Consider the following 20,328-nt stretch of genomic DNA (forward strand, 5'->3'; position numbering starts at 1 on the left):
ACCCTCCCACCTCCTCCCCCACACCCTCCCCACCTCCTCCCCCACACCCTCCCACCTCCTCCCCCCACACCCTCCCCACCTCCTCCCCCACACCAGCACACCTCCTCCCCCTCACCATCACACCTCCTCCCCCACACCTCCTCTCCCACACCCTCACACCTCCTCCCCCACACCTCACACCTCCTCCCCCACACCAGCACACACCTCCTCCCCCACACCATCCCACCTCCTCCCCCCACACCATCCCACCTCCTCCCCCCACACCATCCCACCTCCTCCCCCACACCAGCACACCTCCTCCCCCTCACCATCACACCTCCTCCCCCACACCTCCTCTCCCACACCATCACACCTCCTCCCCCCACACCATCACACCTCCTCCCCCACAACCCTCACACCTCCTCCCCCACACCATCCCACCTCCTCCCCCACACCATCCCACCTCCTCCCCCACACCAGCACCCCTCCTCCCCCTCACCATCACACCCTTCCTCCCCCTCACCATCACACCTCCTCCCCCTCACCATCACACCTCCTCCCCCACACCTCCTCTCCCACACCATCACACCTCCTCCCCCACACCCTCACACCTCCTCCCCCCACACCCTCACACCTCCTCCCCCCACACCCTCACACCTCCTCCCCCCCCCACACCCCTCACACCCTCCTCCCCCCACACCCCTCACACCCTCCTCCCCCCCACACCCTCCCACCTCCTCCCCCCCACACCCTCACACCTCCTCCCCCCACACCCTCACACCTCCTCCCCCCCACACCCTCACACCTCCTCCCCCACACCCTCACACCTCCTCCCTCACACCTCATCCCTCACACCATCCCACCTCCTCCCCCACACCAGCACCCCTCCTCCCCCTCACCAGCACCCCTCCTCCCCCTCACCATCACCCCTCCTCCCCCTCACCATCACCCCTCCTCTCCCACACCATCACACCTCTCTCCCACACCATCACACCTCCTCCCCCACACCATCACACCTCCTCCTCCCCCACACCTCCTCCCCCACACCTCCTCCCCCACACCAGCACACCTCCTTCTCCACACCATCCCACCTCCTCCCCCACACCAGCACCCCTCCTCCCCCTCACCATCACACCTCCTCCCCCACACCTCCTCTCCCACACCATCACACCTCCTCCCCCACACCTCCTCTCCCACACCATCACACCTCCTCCCCACACCCTCACACCTCCTCCCCCACACCCTCACACCTCCTCCCCCACACCATCCCACCTCCTCCCCCACACCATCCCACCTCCTCCCCCTCACCAGCACCCCTCCTCTCCCTCACCATCACACCTCCTCCCCCTCACCATCACACCTCCTCCCCCTCACCATCACACCTCCTCCCCCACACCTCCTCTCCCACACCATCACACCTCCTCCCCCACACCCTCACACCTCCTCCCCCACACCCTCACACCTCCTCCCCCACACCCTCACATCTCCTCCCCCCACACCCTCACACCTCCTCCCCCCACACCCTCACACCTCCTCCCCCCACACCCTCACACCTCCGCCCCCACACCCTCACATCTCCTCCTCCACACCCTCACACCTCCTCCCTCACACCTCATCCCCCACACCATCCCACCTCCTCCCCCACACCAGCACCCCTCCTCCCCCTCACCATCACACCTCCTCTCCCACACCATCACACCTCCTCTCCCACACCATCACACCTCCTCCCCCACCGAACACCAAAATCACACCTCCTCCCCCCACACCTCCTCCCCCCACACCATCACACCTCCTCCCCCCACACCCTCACACCTCCTCCCCCTACACCATCACACCTCCGCCCCCCACACCAGCACACCTCCTCCTCCACACCATCACACCTCCTCCCCCACACCATCACACCTCCTCCTCCACACCATCACACCTGTGAAGTTAAAACCATTTCAGGTGACTACCTCTTGAATCTCAACAAGAGAATGCCAAGAGTGTGCAAAGCAGTAATCAAAGCAAAAGGTGGCTAGAACACTTCTTTGTTATGTATATAATTCCACATGTGTTACTTCATAGTGCTTACCCATAATTTGTCAGCGTATCTCAGCGCTGAGGTATGCTGACAAATTATTGGTAAGCACTCTGCACTTTTCCTATGTTTACTTTCTTTATGTTTACCTTTTGCTAATTTGCACACCAGAGGTGGTTTTGAAGCAGCGGGGACTCTCTACTATACATCAGTATGCAGTTTGCACAATAGAGCCTTTGTCATTTATGTACAATGTAAGAAAGAAGAAATACGGAGCACTCACTCAGTGCTGAAGATTTCTTTATTCGTTCATAAGAACCTGTGCAGTAGACCAGGTAGCGGGGAGGCAGAAGGAAGGACTCGGGGGGGGGGGGGGGGGGGGTGTGGAGCGACGGGCCATGTTCGCGCCGCAGCACTTCGTCAGGGCTAAGGCTTTGTCGTTTATGCATTCTCAGTCTAGTTGCTTTTCATTCCCTGATAGAGTTTTTGTATATTTGTATTATTGATATTTTCAGAGGGTTACTGTGCTAGGCTATTATATATATTACAATACTGTACCTTGGCAGCAGTCCATGCATTGTGTTTATTTTCATCTCTTCCACATGTAGTATTTTTTATATACAATTTGTACTAATAAAGATATTGTGATTTTAAATGGTATTTACACTCCAGTGTTTTTCTTTGTTTTTTTTTTAGATGTATAAAGCTGTTTATGTATATGGATGCAAGTCTATGGGAGGGGGCGTGACGGCCATCAGGCCCCCTGCCATAGTCTTGCATAGTGGGGGCGGGGTGTTTAGTCACAAGGAGGTGGAGTCGTGTTGTCACGGTACTCCGGCCCAGTGGTCGTCACACGGCAGATTCTGAGCTGGCAGCGCGGCGTGCAACTCCCCGAGGTGGGTTCTCAATGCAAGATTGCTTTGGATAGGGGATAAGATGTCTAGGGCCGGAGTACCCCTTTAAAGTGTCAGAACCACAAATCTTAATCCTTTCCTACACAACAAGTGGTGGCGATGGGTAGAGATGAGCGAACTTCCAGTAATTCGATTCGTCACAAACTTCTCAGCTCGGCAGTTGATTACTTTATCCTGCATAAATTAGTTCAGCTTTCAGGTGCTCCGGTGGGCTGGAAAAGGTGGATACAGTCCTAAGAGACTCTCCCCTAGGACTGTATCCACCTTTTCCAGCCCACCAGAGCACCTGAAAGCTGAACTAATTTATGCAGGATAAAGTCAGCAACTGCCGAGCCGAGGAGTTCGTGACAAATCAAATTACTGTAATTTCGCTCATCTCTACCGATGGGTTTCCATGGCAGCCAGAACCTAAAGTAGTTCATAAGTGCTACCAGCCCCTATAAGACTTATTAGAATAAGTGGAATTCCTACATCCCAATATGATAGATGCTGAAGATGGAACCTCATTTTATGCCTGTAATTTGGTCATGTACCAGAATTTGTGCCTTTTGGACGGCTATAACTTCTTTTTGAGGAGGTTTGATCTCCAGAGCCAGAGACATATGGAGTCTCCCTGCTGGGTCTTCTCGATGAGGAGCAGAGGCTACATCATAATTGTATTGTACTATACGAAACCCTATTCCTAGCAAAACTATAGGGAGATATCGGAGACTGAGATAGCGAAACCGGAGATAAAGTATATGTATACATATATATATATATATATATATATATATATATATATTGTGGGAGTTTAGCTCAGTAAGGATGGGCAAATGGCATAAAACCTCAGTCAGAGACAGAGACAATTATAATGCAGGGCTTCTCCTGCTCTTTATTGTCCAAAACAATAATGTCCAGCTGTATTACCACTGGCATAGAACAAAACAAAACCTGTCCAAGTACTTACTGTTCATTCTGATCTCACTATACAAGTGGCTTACTACCAGCCACCCGACAAAACAAATTTTAAATGTGTTACCTCACACAACTGACAATAGTCCCAGGAGAGGCCAGCAGACCTCAGGACAAGATACCCATATGGCCTCCCAAGGCAGACTGACTCTCAGCTATTCTTACAGCCCAGTAATGAGCTGTGTCCAGCACCTGTGCTGATCTGGGCTCATCTGAAAACCTGGAGTTGACCAGGAAGCAGAATGAAAGGCCCCACTACCAACTTGCCTTTCATTCTATAAATATCCATGCCAAAAATAGGACTTACTAAAATTATAAAGCAAGCCTAATCTTGCCAGCGATTTAACAGAGATTCCCCATAAATCACCCAGCTTTTCCTGTACAAGGTATTTGCTTCCTGGAACTTTTGTGTGCACAGAAGACCACAAAACTACCTTGGGAAAATACAATGATTGTCTCACAATAAAATATATATATATATATAGTGAGAGAGAGGATTTTGTGATCCACCGACAAGTGTGAGCGGCTCCAACAGTTTCCTTGTCCACCATCCAGACACAGGTGTCCCCTTCATTACACATTACACTACATACAGCCCCCCATCCCCCTGCCACTCGCCCGACCCTTTCCAGGCACTTAGCAGAAGTAAATGTGGTGTCTCGGTGCCCATTACGTGTCTGGCCATTGACAGCAGCCCCCGTCACCTTCATCTGCAGTGATGATGTGAACCAGAAACCTGGACTGTTACAGACTGGAACCATATTCTCTTTAGTGATGAATCCAGGATCTGTTTGGGATCTGACAATGATCGGGTTGGAGTATGGAGGCCTTGTGGTGAGTGCTTTAATCCTGCCTTTGGAGTTACACACTGCCCCCTACTGGTGTGATGATCTGGGGGGGACATCACATATGACAGTCGGTCACACCCTAGTAGTGAGGGACACTAACAGCTCAGTGATATGTGCAGGACATCCTGCGGGCACAAGTGTCCCCTCTCATGGCTTGTCAATGAGTGTATATATATTTATATATACACCAACTATTCTATACACACGGATAATACATAGATGTGTTATCTGGATTTTATTCGCTTTTTAGATACTGGACAACTGGTGATAATGTCAGATATTTTTTAAATATCATTTCGTACTCTAAATTGGCTTCTCCCCTGTGTAAACTTTTTGATAAGTTTTTCTTCCAATTTCAAACATTTCCCACATTCTAGGCATAAAAATGGCTTCTCCACATGTGAATTCTCTGATGTGTAACAAGACTTGGTTTTGGGGTAAAACATTTCCACATTTTGAACATGAAAATGGCTTCTCGCCCCTGTTAGTTTTTTTTCTAATGTTTAATAAGATCTGCTTTCTAAAACTTAACTTTGTTCATTTTGTGCACGCAAAAATCGTATGCAAACTTTTTGATGTTTAATAAGAACCGATTTCTCAGTAAAACATTTCTCTCCTGTGTGAGTTCTTTGATGTTTAACAAGACAAGATTTTTGAGCAAAACATTTTCCACATCCTGAACAGGAAAATGGCTTCTCTCCAGTGTGAATTCTTTGATGTGGAACAAGATTTGATTTCTGGTTGAAACTTTTCCCACATTCTACACAAGAAAATGGATTTTCTCCCGCGTGAAATTTCTTATGTATAATCAGAAGTGATTTTCTATTAAAACATTTTCCACATTCTAGGCATAAAAATGGCTTCACCCCTGTGTGAGCGTTTTGATGATAATTAAGATCTAATTTCTGAGTATAACATTTCCCACATTCTAATACCTGGGGCTCACGTGCAAAGCCTCTTCCACCATTTATCATTACTCCTTGCTATGCTTAATAGTGCTTGTGTATGATTATTAATACACAACACTTAATAGGGACTTATAATCACTGACTAAATTTGTAACTTTACTGAGTGATACTTCCATATTTGTACACAACTATTATGTTTTCTTCCCTTTTATTGTAGTTCTATGTTACTTCTTGTAGGGCTATGAAAAATTGTAATGGCCTGATTTTCATGTTGCAATTTCTTAAAAATCCACAACAAAAATAATTTAAACCTAAACATGCATATGGCTTCTCCCTGTGTGAATTCTTTGATGTTTGACAAAATATGATTTCTGAGAAAAACTTTTCCCACATTCTGAACATGAAAATGTCTACTTCCCTATGTGAACTTTTTGATGTATAATAAGATTTGATTTCTTAGTAAAACATTTTCCACATTCTTGGCATAAAAATGGCTTCTCTCCTGTGTGAATTCGTAGATGATCAACAAGACTAGCCTTTGCAGTAAAACATTTCTCACATTCTGGGCATGAAAACATATTTCCCCCTATGTGAGTTCTTTGATGTGTAATGAGTTGTGATTTCTGAGTAAAACATTTACCACATTCTGAACATGAAAATGGCTTCTCCCCTGTGTGAATTCTTTGATGTTCAATAAGATATGATTTCTGAGTAAAACATTTTCCACATTCTGAACATGAAAATGGCCTCTCTCCTGTGTGAACTTTTTCATGTATAATAAGTTTTGATTTTAAAGTAAAACGTTTTCCACATTCTGAACATGAAAATGGCTTCTCTCCAGTGTGAATTCTTTGATGTTGAACGAGATTTGATTTCTGGGTAAAACATTTCCCACATTCTACACAAGAAAATGGATTTTCTCCAGCGTGAACTCTCTGATGTATAATCAGAAGTGATTTTCTACTAAAGCATTTTCCACATTCTAGGCATAAAAATGGCTTCACCCCTGTGTGAGCGTTTTGATGATAATCAAGATCTGATTTCTGAGTATAACATTTCCCACATTCTAAACATGCATATGGCTTCTCCCCCGTGTGAATTCTTTGATGTGTGACAAGGTATGATTTCTGAGAAAAACATTTCCCACATTCTAAACATGCATATGGCTTCTCCCCTGTGTGAATTCTTTGATGTTTGACAAGATATGGTTTCTGAGAAAAACTTTTTCCACATTCTGAACATGAAAACGTCTTCTTCCCTATGTGAACTTTTTGATGTATAATAAGACTTGATTTCTTAGTAAAACGTTTTCCACATTCTTGGCATAAAAATGGCTTCTCTCCTGTGTGAATTCGTAGATGATCAACAAGACTAGCCTTTGCAGTAAAACATTTCTCACATTCTGGGCATGGAAACATATTTCCCCCTGTGTGAGTTCTTTGATGCGTAATGAGTTGTGATTTCTGAGTAAAACATTTACCACATTCTGAACATGAAAATGGCTTCTCTCCTGTGTGAATTCTTTGATGTTCAATAAGATATGATTTCCGAGTAAAACATTTTCCACATTCTGAACATGAAAATGGCCTCTCTCCTGTGTGAACTTTTTCATGTATAATAAGTTTTGATTTCAAAGTAAAACGTGTTCCACATTCTGAACATGAGAAGGGCTTTTTCTCTGTATTAGCTTTTTGATGTCCATCATTCATTCTGTGGCTTTTATTTTGTTTAACAGACTGAGATGAATCTTTAGGTGGGACTTGTATAACAGGATGAGATGAGAGATCTTGGCTGTGAAGGGCTGAGGGTGTATCTGGGATAATGGAATGTTCTTCATATGTATCTTGTGTGATATCATCATCTGCTTTATAAACTGAAGATATAAGATTCTCCTCTGATCTCCTGGTACAGTCATCTGTGAAGAAGAAAACAGATCGGATTATTTCAAAGTAATAACCAGAAAATCTTTCATATCTTTATTTGTAAAACATCAGAAAGTTCCATCTAGAATGATCCCAGAATGTGACATCAGGGAAAATTCTCCCCATCCTACCAGCTGACCTGATCATGTCTCATCCCAGTTATGGCTCTACAACACTGATGGCACTACAAAGCCCAGCATACTCCAGACACTACACTACTGATCCAGTTATTCATCTTGTATCATATTAAACCATCGTCCTCATAAATCCCTGATCCATCTTCTCTCTTCTTATTCTCCTCTAATATCTGCGAGGGATTCTCTCTCCTAACCCTCTAACAGTGAAGGCACTTCTCCTTTATAGTTATAGCAGACTTAATACATATTATTCCATAAACCAGTGTTTCCCAACCAGGATGCCTCCAGCTGTTGCAAAAATACAACTCCCAGAATGGAGGCACCCTGGTTGGGAAACACCACCATAAACCCATCAATCACCACAACATTTTCATTATCCAACATGATGTAACTACTAAGTTGTCGTCATGAACAATATAGCACAATGTACGTTGCAAACTTCTTAACAGGAACAGTAGTATCCGTGACCCACCTCTCTTTAAAACGTTACTGTCAATAAAAAACAACTTCTGACATGTTGCCCTGACACTCTGCCCTGACATGCTGCCCTGACATGTTGCCCTGACATGTGATCGCATCGGGTCTCACAGTCCTGCGATTGTGAGTTCTAAGCCAAAGAATCACGGGTAAAAACTCGCAATCATAGTCGGTCTCAAGAGTTTTACAGATGCAATCAAAACTTTTGTCATGTTTGGGACACATGTCAAAAGTTGTTTTTAATGACCGTAACGCTATCAAGAAACATACATGCATACATTTTCCTTACAAAACAGACTTTTCTAGAAAACATTATTTAAAAAAAAACACCTAAACATATTTGACATCATTACACCTGTATGGACCCGAACTGTAAAAATAAGGAGATTTTTTAACACTTACTGTAAAATCTCTTTCTCGAAGGATCCATTGGGAGACACAGACCGTGGGTGTATCTTGCTGTCTCTAGGAGGTGTGACACTATGGTAATAAAAAAGTCAGCTCCTCCCAGCAGGATATACCCACCTTCAGGCTCTGAGATTTAAGTTCCAGAGCAATAGGAGGAGACCAATAGGTCAAGAAAAAACCCAAAAACTGTCCGAGAACCAGAAGGAAAAACATAACTGAACACACCCTCGGACAGAGAACCAACGGGAAAAACCCAAACAAAGGGCGGGAGCTGTGTCCCCCAATGGATCCTTCGAGAAAGAGATTTTACGGTAAGTGTTAAAAAATCTTCTTTTCTCTATCGGCTCCATTGGGGGACACAGACCTTGGGTGGGCAGATAAGTAATCAGGCAGACGGCCGATCCACTGCCGCCTGCAACACTTTACGCCCCAGACTAGCATCAGCCGATGCGAAAGTATGAACTCGGTAAAACCTCGAGAAAGTGTGCAAAGACGACCAGGTAGCCGCCTTGCAAATCTGCGAGGCCAAGGCTCTATTCTGGAAAGCCCAGGATGCCCCGACAGAACGAGTGGAATGAGCCACAACCCTGAAAGGAGGAATCTTCCCCTTGCAGCGATAGGCTTCCGAAATGGCGGACCGAATCCACCTAGAAAAGGTGGCCTTGGAAGCAGGTTGTCCCTTGCGAAGACCTTCCGTAAGGACAAAAAAGGAATCACACTGACGAAAGGAAGAAGTGATGGAGAGATAACCTCGAACAGCCCGGACTACATCCAGCTTGTGTAGTAACCGCTCCTTAGGATGAGAGGGAGCGGGACAAAAGGACGGGAGGACAATGTCCTCATTGAGATGAAAGGCCGAGACCACCTTGGGCAAAAAGGAAAGGTCTGGCCGGAAAACGACCTTGTCCTGATGGATCACCAGAAACGGAGAAAGGCAGGAAAGAGCTGCCAATTCAGACACCCTCCGGATGGAGGTGATAGCCACAAGAAACGCCACTTTCCAAGAAAGGAGGAGGAGAGACACCTCTCTAAGGGGCTCAAAGGGTGCACCCTAGAGGGCACTCAGAACCAAATTTAAGTCCCAAGGGGGAGAAGGAGACCGATAAGGAGGAACAGCGTGCGCCACTCCTTGCAGAAAAGTCCGGACATGAGAATTAGAAGCCGAACAGCAAAGGCCGAAACCTGACCTTTAAGGGAACTGAGAGACAATCCCAGTTCCAGCCCCGACTGTAAAAAGGAAGACGGGGGACTGAGAAGGTCATCGGGGGAAGTCCTGAGCTTCACACCAACGAAAATAAGACCACCAAGTACGGTGGTAAATTCTTGCGGAGGAGGGCTTACGAGCCTTGAGCATGGTGTGAATGACTTGTGACGGGCCCTCAAAACCGCGGTCTCAACCGCCACGCCGTCAAATGCAGCGACTGTAAATTGGGGTGGCAAAGAGGACCCTGAGAGAGTAGATCCGGGCGGAGCGGAAGGTGCAGAGGGGCGTCGTCCAGGAGCCTGACTACGTCACTGGAGCTACCCGAATGCCGGGAACGACCTCTGCCTTGAGCTTCCTCTGTACCCTGGGAAGGAGCAGAAGAGGAGGGAACAGATAAGGCAGAGTGAACCCCATCAAAGGAATCACTAGGGCATCCACGGCCAAGGCCTGAGGGTCCCGGGACTTGGGCACAAACGGAAGAATTTTCCGATTGTGTCGGACGCGAAGAGGTCCATGTCCGGAGCGCCCCAGAGGTCGCAGAGCTGCGTGAAGACCTCCGGATGAAGAGACCACTTGCCAGGGTCGGGTGAGGACCGACTGAGGAAGTCCGCTTCCCAGTTGAGCACTCCTGGAATGTGGATCGCCGAGATGGCCGGAACCTGGCTCTCCGCCCAGGAAAGAATTTTGGTCACCTCGGCCATGGCTGCCGAGCTGCGGGTGCCGCCCTGTTGATTTATGTACACCACGGCCGTGGCGTTGTCTGACTGAACGCGGACAGGTCGGGACTGAAGACAGGGCTCCCAATGAAGAAGACAAAGAAGAATCGCCCATAATTCCAATATGTTTATCGGAAGAAGGGTCTGGGGAGACCAGAGACCCTGAACCGTCCAATCCCTGAACACGCCGCCCCAGCCTGACAGGCTGGCATCCGTCGTAACCACCTGCCAATGAAGGGGAAGGAAGGACCACCCCTGGAGAAGAAGTGGCGAGACTGGGTAGGACGGAGGACTGACTTGTCCCGATTGACCAGCCAGCCGAAACGAGTCAGAGTGTCGAGTGTGACATCCAGATTCTCCAGAGTCTGGGCTCTGGTTGGAGCCTTGATTGGAAGGTCGTCCAGATTGGGTATCACCGAGATGCCTCTCGACCGTAACAGGCCCATCACTGGCGCAAGGACCTTTGTAAATACCCGAGGAGCCGTGGCTAGACCGAAGGGAAGAGCTACAAATTGAAAGTGCCCCTCCATAACTGCAAAGTGGAGGTACCGATGATGGCCCGGATATATTGGCACATGGAGGTAGGCATCTTTGATGTCCACTGAGGAGAGGAACTCCCCTTGTTCTAGGGACGCCACCGCCGAGCGGAGAGATTCCATCCGGAAGTGACGGATGAGAAGATGACGGTTGAGACGCTTGAGGTCTAGGATTGGTCGTACAGAACCGTCCTTCTTGGAGACCACAAAGAGATTTGAATAGAAACCCCGAAAACTAGGATACTGGATACTGAAAGGATACTCCCGGATTCACATCCGAAGATCCTGGGTCCTGCAAGTGAAAGGTGACTCTTATGGCTGTCACCAATGAGTTCACCATAGCAATTGAATCCGAGCGGTCCTCTGGGTCAGATGCCGGTTCGGAAGCCTCGTCCACTAGTTCACCGGGGGAAGTGAATGAGTAGAGGTAGTCCTGGAGGGGGGCGACCCTGATCGGGTACGCGGCTCTGGCGTGGCAGAGTGGCGACTCCGAGAACGTCCTCTGGAGGAGCGACGTTTGTGCCCAGATGATAGAGGGGGCGGGACCTGCGAGGAGAACGCCCACCTCTATCCGAAGACTCAATGGAAGAGTCAGACTAGGCACTCCTAGCACGCTTGTGAGAGCGTGAGGTATGAGGGGACGAAGAGCGGGCCCTCTCAGAGGTCCTGCGCCGGGATGACCCCTTCAAAGCGGACACCATTTCGCGGGAGGCCTCAGCCACCGAACGGGAGACTTGGGTCAAGTCAGCCATATACTGGGTCAGGGAAGAAACCCAGGCAGGAGGAAATTCCCCACCTTAAAACAGAAAGAAAAGGGAATAAAAAACTAACACGTCCCTATACTAGGAAAACAAAAAACAAAAGACCTGGTCTGGATAACCCAGACCAGTCCACCTCCTTCAGACACTAAGCTTAAACTGACTAGATCAGAGCCTGAAGGCGGGTATATACTGCTGGGAGGAGCTGACTTTTTTATTACCATAGTGTCACACCTCCTAGAGACAGCAAGAGACCCCCACGGTCTGTGTCCCCCCAATGGAGCCGATAGAGAAATACCATTATCTGATAAACCCTATAAAAATAATTTAATAATATGATTCCCCAAATTTTTTTTAAATACGTGGCTTATGGTCAACACACAGCTGAGAAGACTGTGACTCTTTTCTGCATTTAGTGGTTACCACTCACCTAGGCAGTTACCTGTAGGAATGTCCTCCTTATACTGCTCATCACCGCTCACATCTGTCTCTTCTGCTTTTACTATTATGTCTGGAGCATTAATATTGATCAGATATTTCCCTGTTGGAATGTGCTCCTTATACTGCTCATCACCGCTCACATCTGTCTCTTCTTTTTTCCTTATGTCTGCATCTTTAATATAGAACAGATCTTTCCCTGTAGGAAGATCCTCCATATACTGCTTATCAAGAGGACAGGGACACCTCTCTGGTGCTGTTCTCTTACTGGATCTGACTGTGGGGAACACAAACAGAGACTGAATTCATTTTTTACATACAAATAATGAGAGGACATGTGTATATAGTCATGTCTATTACCTGGTGATGGGAGGGGCTGCTGATCCTCCATCATGACCTGATCCTTGTACTGATCCTTGTGTCCTTCTACATACTCCCACTCCTCCATGGAGAAATAGACCGCCACGTCCTGACACCTTATAGGAACCTGACACATAATGATACAGTCATCACCCCGACCCCTCCAGTGGTGTTACTGTATAATGTCCCAGCATTCCCAGCAGTGTCACCTCTCCAGTCATCACCAGACCCCTCCATTACTGTATAATGTCCCAGCATTCCCAGCAGTGTCACCTCTCCAGTCATCACCAGACCCCTCCATTACTGTATAATGTCCCAGCATTCCCAGCAGTGTTACCTCTCCAGTCATCACCAGACCCCTCCATTACTGTATAATGTCCCAGCACTGTCCCCTCTCCAGTCATCACCAGACCCCTCCATTACTGTATAATGTCCCAGCATTCCCAGCAGTGTCACCTCTCCAGTCATCACCAGACTCCTCCATTACTGTATAATGTCCCAGCAGTGTCACCTCTCCAGTCATAACCAGACCCCTCCATTACTGTATTATGTCCCAGCAGTGTCACCTCTCCAGTCATCACCAGACCCTTCCATTACTGTATAATGTCCCAGCAGTGTCACCTCTCCAGTCATCACCAGACCCCTCTATTACTGTATAATGTCCCAGCAGTGTCACCTCTCCAGTCATCACCAGACCCCTCCATTACTGTATAATGTCCCAGCAGTGTCACCTCTCCAGTCATCACCAGACCCCTCCATTACTGTATAATGTCCCAGCAGTGTCACCTCTCCAGTCATCACCAGACCCCTCCATTACTGTATAATGTCCCAGCATTCCCAGCAGTGTCACCTCTCCAGTCATCACCAGACCCCTCCATTACTGTATAATGTCCCAGCAGTGTCACCTCTCCAGTCATCACCAGACCCCTCCATTACGGTATAATGTCCCAGCAGTGTCACCTCTCCAGTTATCACCAGACCCCTTCATTACTGTATAATGTCCCAGCAGTGTCACCTCTCCAGTCATCACCAGACCCCTCCATTACTGTATAATGTCCCAGCAGTGTCACCTCTCCAGTCATCACCAGACCCCTCCATTACTGTATAATGTCCCAGCAGTGTCACCTCTCCAGTCATCACCAGATCCCTCAATTACTGTATAATGTCCCAGCATTCCCAGCAGTGTCACCTCTCCAGTCATCACCAGAACCCTCCATTACTGTATAATGTCCCAGCAGTGTCACCTCTCCAGTCATCACCAGACCCCTCCATTACTGTATAATGTCCCAGCAGTGTCACCTCTCCAGTCATCACCAGACCCCTCCATTACTGTATAATGTCCCAGCAGTGTCACCTCTCCAGTCATCACCAGACCCCTCCATTACTGTATAATGTCCCAGCATTCCCAGCAGTGTCACCTCTCCAGTCATCACCAGACCCCTCCATTACTGTATAATGTCCCAGCAGTGTCACCTCTCCAGTCATCACCAGACCCCTCCATTACTGTATAATGTCCCAGCATTCCCAGCAGTGTCACCTCTCCAGTCATCACCAGACCCCTCCATTACTGTATAATGTCCCAGCATTCCCAGCAGTGTCACCTCTCCAGTCAGCAGCTCCATCATCTTGTTGATGAGTTCTAGGATGTTCTGTTCATCCATTCCCTCACGTATCAGGGAGTGAGGTGGGGGCCCCGGGATTGGGCTCATGGTTCTTCCCCGTCCTTCACACACAGGGGCCCAACAGCGCCCACTAGAGGACTTCTTCACTACTGTGTAATCCTGTGAGACACATTAATATCACTACATACATTTCCAGGTCATGTGACATCACTCCCAGAATCCCTCACCTCTCCAGACATATCCATCTGTTATTACAGAGATAAGAATGAGGTCATGTGACATCACTCCCAGAATTCCTCACCTCTCCAGTCATATCCATCTGTTATTACACAGATAAGAATGAGGTCATGTGACATCACCCCCAGAATCCCTCACCTCTCCAGTCATATCCACCTGTTATTACATAGATAAGAATGAGGTCATGTGACATCATTCCCAGAATCCCTCACCTCTACAGTCATATCCATCTGTTATTACATAGATAAGAATGAGGTCATGTGACATCACTCCCAGAATCCCTCACCTCTCCAGTCATATCCATCTGTTATTACATAGATAAGAATGAGGTCATGTGACATCACTCCCAGAATCCCTCACCTCTCCAGTCATATCCATCTGTTATTACATAGATAAGAATGAGGTCATGTGACATCACTCCCAGAATCCCTCACCTCTCCAGTCATATCCATCTGTTATTACAAAGATAAGAATGAGGTCATGTGACATCACTCCCAGAATCCCTCACCTCTCCAGTCATATCCATCTGTTATTACATAGATAAGAATGAGGTCATGTGATATCACTCCCAGAATCCCTCACCTCTCCAGTAATATCCATCTGTTATTACATAGATAAGAATGAGGTCATGTGACATCACTCCCAGAATCCCTCACCTCTCCAGTCATATCCATCTGTTATTACATAGATAAGAATGAGGTCATGTGACATCACTCCCAGAATCCCTCACCTCTCCAGTAAGCCGGAAGAGTATCTGTAGGGTGAGGTTTATGAACCTGTCGGCCATCTTGTTCCTGTCTCTCTCCATGGTTGATGGGTCATCCAGGAGAATTCTCTTATATAGAAGATATCAGCAGAGGATCCTGGATTGGAGAAACCTGAAGGGAAGAAGAGGAGACGATGAGAAATGGCGGCTGCTAATAGAAACAACAACAGACGGACCTGTATAGGGATATGATTGGAGCTCAGTGTTATGTGACCACCCTGCTGTATAGGGATATGATTGGAGCTCAGTGTTATGTGGTCACCCTGCTGTATAGGGCTATGATTGGAGCTCAGTGTTATGTGGCCACCCTGCTGTATAGGGATATGATTGGAGCTCAGTGTTATGTGACCACCCTGCTGTATAGGGCTATGATTGGAGCTCAGTGTTATGTGACCACCCTGCTGTATAGGGCTATGATTGGAGCTCAGTGTTATGTGACCACCCTGCTGTATAGGGATATGATTGGAGCTCAGTGTTATGTGACCACCCTGCTGTATAGGGATATGATTGGAGCTCAGTGTTATGTGACCCCCCTGCTGTATAGGGCTATGATTGGAGCTCAGTGTTATGTGACCACCCTGCTGTATAGGGCTATGATTGGAGCTCAGTGTTATGTGACCACCCTGCTGTATAGGGCTATGATTGGAGCTCAGTGTTATGTGACCACCCTGCTGTATAGGGCTATGATTGGAGCTCAGTGTTATGTGACCACCCTGCTGTATAGGGCTATGATTGGAGCTCAGTGTTATGTGACCACCCTGCTGTATAGGGCTATGATTGGAGCTCAGTGTTATGTGGCCACCCTGCTGTATAGGGATATGATTGGAGCTCAGTGTTATGTGATCACCCTGCTGTATAGGGCTATGATTGGAGCTCTGTGTTATGTGACCACCCTGCTGTATAGGGATATGATTGGAGCTCAGTGTTATGTGACCACCCTGCTGTATAGGGATATGATTGGAGCTCAGTGTTATGTGACCACCCTGCTGTATAGGGATATGATTGGAGCTCAGTGTTATGTGACCCCCCTGCTGTATAGGGCTATGATTGGAGCTCAGTGTTATGTGACCACCCTGCTGTATAGGGATATGATTGGAGCTCAGTGTTATGTGACCACCCTGCTGTATAGGGCTATGATTGGAGCTCAGTGTTATGTGACCACCCTGCTGTATAGGGCTATGATTGGAGCTCAGTGTTATGTGACCACCCTGCTGTATAGGGATATGATTGGAGCTCAGTGTTATGTGACCACCCTGCTGTATAGGGATATGATTGGAGCTCAGTGTTATGTGACCACCCTGCTGTATAGGGATATGATTGGAGCTCAGTGTTATGTGGCCACCCTGCTGTATAGGGCTATGATTGGAGCTCAGTGTTATGTGACCACCCTGCTGTATAGGGATATGATTGGAGCTCAGTGTTATGTGACCACCCTGCTGTATAGGGATATGATTGGAGCTCAGTGTTATGTGGTCACCCTGCTGTATAGGGCTATGATTGGAGCTCAGTGTTATGTGACCACCCTGCTGTATAGGGATATGATTGGAGCTCAGTGTTATGTGAACACCCTGCTATATAGGGATATGATTGGAGCTCAGTGTTATGTGACCACCCTGCTGTATAGGGATATGAATGGAGCTCAGTGTTATGTGACCCCCCTGCTGTATAGGGATATGATTGGAGCTCAGTGTTATGTGACCACCCTGCTGTATAGAGATATGATTGGAGCTCAGTGTTATGTGACCACCCTGCTGTATAGGGCTATGATTGGAGCTCAGTGTTATGTGACCACCCTGCTGTATAGGGATATGATTGGAGCTCAGTGTTATGTGACCACCCTGCTGTATAGGGCTATGATTGGAGCTCAGTGTTATGTGACCACCCTGCTGTATAGGGATATGATTGGAGCTCAGTGTTATGTGACCACCCTGCTGTATAGGGCTATGATTGGAGCTCAGTGTTATGTGATCACCCTGCTGTATAGGGATATGATTGGAGCTCAGTGTTATGTGACCACCCTGCTGTATAGGGATATGATTGGAGCTCAGTGTTATGTGACCACCCTGCTGTATAGGGCTATGATTGGAGCTCAGTGTTATGTGACCACCCTGCTGTATAGGGATATGATTGGAGCTCAGTGTTATGTGACCCCCCTGCTGTATAGGGATATGATTGGAGCTCAGTGTTATGTGACCCCCCTGCTGTATAGGGCTATGATTGGAGCTCAGTGTTATGTGACCACCCTGCTGTATAGGGATATGATTGGAGCTCAGTGTTATGTGACCACCCTGCTGTATAGGGCTATGATTGGAGCTCAGTGTTATGTGACCACCCTGCTGTATAGGGCTATGATTGGAGCTCAGTGTTATGTGACCACCCTGCTGTATAGGGATATGATTGGAGCTCAGTGTTATGTGACCACCCTGCTGTATAGGGATATGATTGGAGCTCAGTGTTATGTGACCACCCTGCTGTATAGGGATATGATTGGAGCTCAGTGTTATGTGGCCACCCTGCTGTATAGGGCTATGATTGGAGCTCAGTGTTATGTGACCACCCTGCTGTATAGGGATATGATTGGAGCTCAGTGTTATGTGACCACCCTGCTGTATAGGGATATGATTGGAGCTCAGTGTTATGTGGTCACCCTGCTGTATAGGGATATGATTGGAGCTCAGTGTTATATGTCCACCCTGCTGTATAGGGCTATGATTGGAGCTCAGTGTTATGTGACCACCCTGCTGTATAGGGATATGATTGGAGCTCAGTGTTATGTGACCACCCTGCTGTATAGGGCTATGATTGGAGCTCAGTGTTATGTGACCACCCTGCTGTATAGGGATATGATTGGAGCTCAGTGTTATGTGAACACCCTGCTATATAGGGATATGATTGGAGCTCAGTGTTATGTGACCACCCTGCTGTATAGGGATATGAATGGAGCTCAGTGTTATGTGACCCCCCTGCTGTATAGGGATATGATTGGAGCTCAGTGTTATGTGACCACCCTGCTGTATAGAGATATGATTGGAGCTCAGTGTTATGTGACCACCCTGCTGTATAGGGCTATGATTGGAGCTCAGTGTTATGTGACCACCCTGCTGTATAGGGATATGATTGGAGCTCAGTGTTATGTGACCACCCTGCTGTATAGGGCTATGATTGGAGCTCAGTGTTATGTGACCACCCTGCTGTATAGGGATATGATTGGAGCTCAGTGTTATGTGACCACCCTGCTGTATAGGGCTATGATTGGAGCTCAGTGTTATGTGATCACCCTGCTGTATAGGGATATGATTGGAGCTCAGTGTTATGTGACCACCCTGCTGTATAGGGATATGATTGGAGCTCAGTGTTATGTGACCACCCTGCTGTATAGGGCTATGATTGGAGCTCAGTGTTATGTGACCACCCTGCTGTATAGGGATATGATTGGAGCTCAGTGTTATGTGACCACCCTGCTGTATAGGGATATGATTGGAGCTCAGTGTTATGTGACCACCCTGCTGTATAGGGCTATGATTGGAGCTCAGTGTTATGTGACCACCCTGCTGTATAGGGATATGATTGGAGCTCAGTGTTATGTGATCACCCTGCTGTATAGGGCTATGATTGGAGCTCAGTGTTATGTGACCACCCTGCTGTATAGGGATATGATTGGAGCTCAGTGTTATGTGACCACCCTGCTGTATAGGGATATGATTGGAGCTCAGTGTTATGTGACCACCCTGCTGTATAGGGATATGATTGGAGCTCAGTGTTATGTGACCACCCTGCTGTATAGGGCTATGATTGGAGCTCAGTGTTATGTGGCCACCCTGCTGTATAGGGATATGATTGGAGCTCAGTGTTATGTGGTCACCCTACTGTATAGGGATATGATTGGAGCTCAGTGTTATGTGACCACCCTGCTGTATAGGGATATGATTGGAGCTCAGTGTTATGTGACCACCCTGCTGTATAGGGATATGATTGGAGCTCAGTGTTATGTGACTACCCTGCTGTATAGGGATATGATTGGAGCTCAGTGTTATGTGACCACCCTGCTGTATAGGGCTATGATTGGAGCTCAGTGTTATGTGACCCCCCTGCTGTATAGGGATATGATTGGAGCTCAGTGTTATGTGATCACCCTGCTATATAGGGATATGATTGGAGCTCAGTGTTATGTGATCACCCTGCTGTATAGGGATATGATTGGAGCTCAGTGTTATGTGATCACCCTGCTGTATAGGGCTATGATTGGAGCTCAGTGTTATGTGATCACCCTGCTGTATAGGGCTATGATTGGAGCTCAGTGTTATGTGTCCACCCTGCTGTATAGGGATATGATTGGAGCTCAGTGTTATGTGACCCCCCTGCTGTATAGGGATATGATTGGAGCTCAGTGTTATGTGACCCCCCTGCTGTATAGGGCTATGATTGGAGCTCAGTGTTATGTGACCACCCTGCTGTATAGGGATATGATTGGAGCTCAGTGTTATGTGACCACCCTGCTGTATAGGGATATGATTGGAGCTCAGTGTTATGTGACCACCCTGCTGTATAGGGCTATGATTGGAGCTCAGTGTTATGTGACCACCCTGCTGTATAGGGATATGATTGGAGCTCAGTGTTATGTGACCACCCTGCTGTATAGGGATATGATTGGAGCTCAGTGTTATGTGACCACTCTGCTGTATAGGGATATGATTGGAGCTCAGTGTTATGTGACCACCCTGCTGTATAGGGATATGATTGGAGCTCAGTGTTATGTGACCACCCTGCTGTATAGGAATATGATTGGAGCTCAGTGTTATGTGACCACCCTGCTGTATAGGGATATGATTGGAGCTCAGTGTTATGTGACCACCCTGCTGTATAGGGATATGATTGGAGCTCAGTGTTATGTGACCACCCTGCTGTATAGGGCTATGATTGGAGCTCAGTGTTATGTGACCACCCTGCTGTATAGGGCTATGATTGGAGATCAGTGTTATGTGACCACCCTGCTGTATAGGGATATGATTGGAGCTCAGTGTTATGTGATCACCCTGCTGTATAGGGATATGATTGGAGCTCAGTGTTATGTGGTCACCCTGCTGTATAGGGCTATGATTGGAGCTCAGTGTTATGTGACCACCC

At 47.6% G+C, this 20,328-nt stretch overlaps 2 protein-coding genes across 2 annotated transcripts in view; both read right to left on the reverse strand.

Annotated features, from left to right (window-relative positions):
* LOC130300128 (uncharacterized) overlaps positions 1-20,328 on the reverse strand; it is a 246,533-nt gene that overhangs the window by 187,321 nt on the left and 38,884 nt on the right. The window contains exons 3-6 of the mRNA XM_056551524.1: positions 15,169-15,316; positions 14,181-14,360; positions 12,580-12,706; positions 12,212-12,496 (exon numbers count right to left, since the gene is read on the reverse strand). Of these exons, the coding sequence (XP_056407499.1) occupies positions 12,212-12,496; positions 12,580-12,706; positions 14,181-14,360; positions 15,169-15,246 (670 nt within the window). The 5' untranslated portion in view covers positions 15,247-15,316. The remainder of the gene's footprint in view (positions 1-12,211; positions 12,497-12,579; positions 12,707-14,180; positions 14,361-15,168; positions 15,317-20,328) is intronic.
* On the reverse strand, positions 4,491-6,032 carry LOC130298567 (zinc finger protein OZF-like). Its single transcript, XM_056551351.1, has one exon. The coding sequence runs from the start codon at positions 5,687-5,689 to the stop codon at positions 5,243-5,245; it is 447 nt and encodes a 148-aa protein (XP_056407326.1). The 5' UTR covers positions 5,690-6,032; the 3' UTR covers positions 4,491-5,242.

This window comes from Hyla sarda, chromosome 1 (genome assembly GCF_029499605.1).
Source record: "Hyla sarda isolate aHylSar1 chromosome 1, aHylSar1.hap1, whole genome shotgun sequence".
In the NCBI taxonomy this organism is placed as follows: domain Eukaryota; kingdom Metazoa; phylum Chordata; class Amphibia; order Anura; family Hylidae; genus Hyla; species Hyla sarda.